Here is a 4,643-nt window from a genome sequence, read left to right as displayed (position 1 = left end):
GAAGATGAGGCGCCCCCTGCTGGACACCAGATAACTAACAAATGCAGCCTGGCCTAACCGCTTTGGGAACAGCTTTTGATCCCTCCAGGATCTAATCCAGAACATGAAATGGCAGTTATGCCAATAGCGTGGACTGTCTTCATAATGTTTAAACAATGTACGCAATGTGTCCATAGAGTAAACTAATGTTCCACTCGGGTGGCCTTGTGAAGACCCACATTTTGGGTCAACAGTGTGTGAATATATTGTAAAAAGTTCTAGTGTGGCACCTCGTACATAGAAAATAGTGTGAAAGCAGGCAGAGTGTAATCCTGCATTGGATGCCTCCATTTTAGTTATCTGGCTAAATATGTCCTTAAACAAAAGTGCCATCTTAGATAGTGACCAGTGTTGTTTTCTCCTCAGACCACAAGTAGTTCAGCAACCAGCAGAGGCCTCATCGGATGAAGAGAATGAAGAACCTAATCTGGCAGAGGGGTTGGCCAGGACTCCACCACCAAGATGTCAAGAGGGTCCTGTGGAGCCTGGCGAGAGAGAGTGACATGTGCCTTGACCGTCCAACAACATTTGTGTTTGTTCCGCACTCCCTCTCCTCAGCTACACCAACACCACCCCTTGTCTGCTACACTGTAGGGCCTTAGTGCCAACCGCGCCTTACTAGCATTAATAATTTCCTAACATTTGTGTGCACCAGGACCACATCAATAACACACTGTTTAGAAGGTCTGGCATCACATTAGCTAGGGATGACAATAACAGCTTGGGGGGATTGGGATGTCCCTTTTATTTTTGTGGTGCCAGAATACAGTCAGGCTGGCTGTGTCCTTCACATATTGCCCACACTATTGCCTCTGCACACTATTCTAACTTCTGTCAACATGGTCCAAAGTAGTCTCCACACACCCTCGCCCACATCCACCCACACACACTATCATGTGAATGTTTTATTTTTTGACATGTAATAAATCCATTGCGACATATCTTGTTGTTTCCCGAAATCTTATTTTTTACTTGTTTATGTTTTAGTGTTTAAGGGTTAAAAAAACAAATGATTATTGACTGCCACTAAGGAACTACGAAATACGCTTCAAAATACTTAGTGGACTTTGTTTGCATAGAAAGCTGTATTGAATGTTGCTATTGTGTCTTATAAAATTTTGTTGTATGCTTTACGTTAGTAGAAAATGAACACATGCTGGATGTCCTTCAGGAGAATATTTCTAATCATATGTGAGACATTGCTGTATGTGTTAAAATGAATGTGTCATGATAGGAAATATTATAATGTAGTTAAGTATTTCATTTATCAGGCCAACACTCTCCTGCTGTGGCCACTTCCTGCCTTGGCCACAGATGGCAGCAGAGAGCACTGTCATACATGACAAACAAGGAATCGCAACATTCACTACATGTTCGTAGTAGGTTCACAATACGTGTATTTGAGTCAGTATATTTTGGTCAGTATTGTTAACAAAACCAGTAGTGGCTTAAAAACACAAAGGCTGTGTTCACACAATGTAGAAATAGAGTGGCTGTGCGCCATTTAAAGTGAAATATTGCTAAGTTTTTTTCTAAGAATGGATGTTATTAGGAAATTTCCTTATTTAGTGTTTTAATGGCGCACATCCACAACATTACAACATTGTGTCGAGATCCTTTGGGTGTTTAGAATCCACTGCTGTTTTTGTTAGCTATACTGAGTGAAATACACGTATTGTGAAGCCACTAGCGAAGATGTAGTGAATGCTGCGATTCCTTCTTTTTGAGGTCTGAGCCTGCTCTATGCTGACATCTGTGGCCAAGGCAGGAAGTGGGCAGAGCAGGAGAGGCTTGTGATGAGCACTAACATATTTTGGGACATTAATGTTATTATCATGACACTATCATTTCCACATAGAGCTCTATGTCCGATGGTAGTAGAAATCTCCTCCTGCAGGACATCCAGCATGTGGTCATTATGTACAAAGTGGAGGATATATAAACGTACACACAATAAACTACATAATGTAGCGTTTACACTGGCAGATTGATGTGATGGATTTTGGATAAGAAATCCAGGAGATGACTGTAGACAAGGAACAGGTGATCAAGTAAAGAGCGAGATTTCTAATCTTTGAATACACTCTTCTGTGTTTTACAGAAAAAAAATGGATGATAAAATAATATTTTTGAACCGCAACCTAAGTAGACCACATCCAGCTGGCGCACCTGGGTGATGTGTGGAGGGATATATGTGGTGTGTTAATAGTGATTGTTAAGAAGTGAGATGGACTGTGGCACTAGAAGATATCAGATCCTGTTACATATCCCACACTAGAAAGTTAGACATATAGTGCGCACCCTGCTGGTCACTCCATAGGAAATGCACATGTTTTGATCACATCAATCTTTCAGCACACTAGGTTCAAAGGACTATACAATTAACATTAGCATGATGTGACCATGCTCGATAATTACTGGCCAGTAGTATATCGAGTGAGGTAATGTGTATTTTCGAACACTACTATGTGGGAACACACAACATGTTTTACATACATTGAAAAGGCAGACACATTGTTTAGTCGAATAAGAAAATATATTTTTTGTTTTAGTAAAAAGAGAATGAAAATTAAATATCAACCAATACATGGGGTTCAAACAACAAAAGAAAATAAAAAAACACACATCCCAGAGACAGGTGACATACATGCGGGAAAACATCAGTCCTGTGGCCGTGGCTCATAAGGGAGGCTGTGAAAGGGGCACGGGCACGGCGCCTTCAGGAGTCATGAAGTAGTCAGCAAAGAGGTTCCTGACCACTATCCCGCGGTTGAGTTGTCTCCCTTGGCCATAGTTGATAGGGGCACTAAAAGCTGGCAGTGTCTCCACGTTCACCTCCGGGGTGGGAGCATAGTCCCGAAGGTAGTTGTGGAGAACACAGGCAGCTTTAATGACCATGTCAACTGTGGCCAATTTCAACTGCAGGGCAGTGGTAAACACTCTCCACTGACTAGTCATGATCCCGAAGGCGCACTCCACGAAGTTACGTGCCCGGCTCAGCCTCCGGTTAAATAGTCTCCCCCGTTCATCCAGCCCTCTCCGTGGGTAAGGGCGCAGCAGGTTGTTGAGTAAAGGGAAGGCTTGATCCCCTACCATGACGAATGGAGCGGGATGCGTGGTACCCGGAAGAGGAGTGGGAGGAGGTAGAGTCACGTGATCTAAGAGTATGCGCCGCCCAAACTCTGATCTCAGTAGCGCCCGGGAGTCCCCAGTACTGCCATAGGAGCCGACGTCGATGGCAAGGAAACGATACGTGGAATCAACAACCGCGATCAGGACCACAGAAAAAAATTTCTTATAATTGAAATACTGTGATCCTGATCGCGGTGGTTGCTTCACACGTATGTGCTTACCATCAACCGCCCCTATACAGTTGGGGAAATTGGCCACAGACTGAAAGCCTGCTGCTGACTGCAACCAAATCTCCCGGGTCGGACTGGGCATCACGATGGGCTGCAAATGCTCCCAGATCACGGCGCACGTGCACCTCACAATTCCAGAGATGGTGGACGTACCAACCCTGAATTGGAGGTGCAACGATACATAACTCTCCCCTGTCGCCAAGAATCTGTGAAAAAATGAAAAATAGTATTTTATGATTCTATTTCACATTCAGCTACATATTAAATTATTACATATTTTAACACTATATTAGATTTCACTACAATTACATGAACAAATAGTTCGCATTAAAATAAAGCATCTTCACCTTAACGTTATGAGCAGACGTCCCACAGGAGGGATGGATTTCCGCATGTAGGTGTCCTGTCTCTGGAGATGTGGGGTCAAAATGGAAAGTAAATTATCAAAGGCCTCCATAGGCAGGCGCACGAAGTCCTGGAACTTGTCAGGATGTCTGCAACAAATTAAGAAAAATATTGATCACTAATATTACACACAAACACACATCATAGGAAGATGTCATACGGTTTACAAATGTTGAAATTAACATCAAACGTTGTAAGGATAAACAAAAAACATAATAAAATTATGGACTTTGGGGTAAACATTTGTGGACAGTAACCTTTACATTTGCAATATTACATTCAAAGATTTGACGACTTTGATGTATTCAAATCGACATACCGTCGCAAATCATCATACAGGCAACCAATGTGGCCCCGGGTCTCCCTCCGAACATTGATGGGGTGGACCCAATATCGCCGTCCCACCTCCTGCAGACGGCGCTGCTCTGCGTCTTTTTGCCTCTGAGAAGAATTTTTAAAAAATTAAATTTATTATTTTTAAGACATCTCAATTAGTCACAAAATTATTACACAGTTGCATTTAAGGACCTTTGGTCAACAGTACTTAAGGGAGCTTGCATAAACAATACATTTAAATCAATGTTTTACGGATTATAAGCCTAAACAGTTTGTAAGGCTAGTTTGAAATAAGTTACATAAAGCTTTAAAAAAAAAAAAAAAAAAAAAAAAAAAAAAAAAAAAAAAAATATATAGAGACTTACACACAAACGCTGGTAATAATTACGCATCTTCCACAGGATCGAAAGCACCACGAGCTGGTGCTTGCGGCGCAGCCTCATACGCCGGGCTGGCCCATAGGGCGCATTATTAGCGCCATCAGACATCTTTTTTTTTATT

The 4,643-nt window shown here is 42.1% G+C and overlaps 1 protein-coding gene across 2 annotated transcripts; it reads right to left on the bottom strand.

Moving 5' to 3' along the window:
* Positions 1-2,620: 2,620 nt before the first annotated feature.
* On the bottom strand, positions 2,621-4,410 carry LOC138775733 (uncharacterized). Of its 2 annotated transcripts, XM_069956015.1 has the most exons (3): positions 4,126-4,410; positions 3,749-3,895; positions 2,621-3,607 (listed from the first exon to the last, which is right to left on the bottom strand). In XM_069956015.1, exons 2-3 carry the CDS (start codon positions 3,856-3,858, stop codon positions 2,719-2,721), a joined length of 999 nt encoding a protein of 332 aa, XP_069812116.1. In that variant the 5' UTR covers positions 3,859-3,895; positions 4,126-4,410; the 3' UTR covers positions 2,621-2,718. The 2 variants fall into 2 exon arrangements, with proteins under 2 accessions (XP_069812116.1, XP_069812120.1); XM_069956019.1 differs by lacking the exon at positions 4,126-4,410 and having other exon boundaries at positions 3,749-3,948.
* Positions 4,411-4,643: the final 233 nt, after the last annotated feature.

Source organism: Dendropsophus ebraccatus, chromosome 1 (assembly GCF_027789765.1).
Source record: "Dendropsophus ebraccatus isolate aDenEbr1 chromosome 1, aDenEbr1.pat, whole genome shotgun sequence".
Lineage (NCBI taxonomy): Eukaryota > Metazoa > Chordata > Amphibia > Anura > Hylidae > Dendropsophus > Dendropsophus ebraccatus.
The sequence above is the reverse complement of the archived record's forward strand: the minus strand, read 5'-3'. Positions and strand labels throughout refer to the sequence as shown.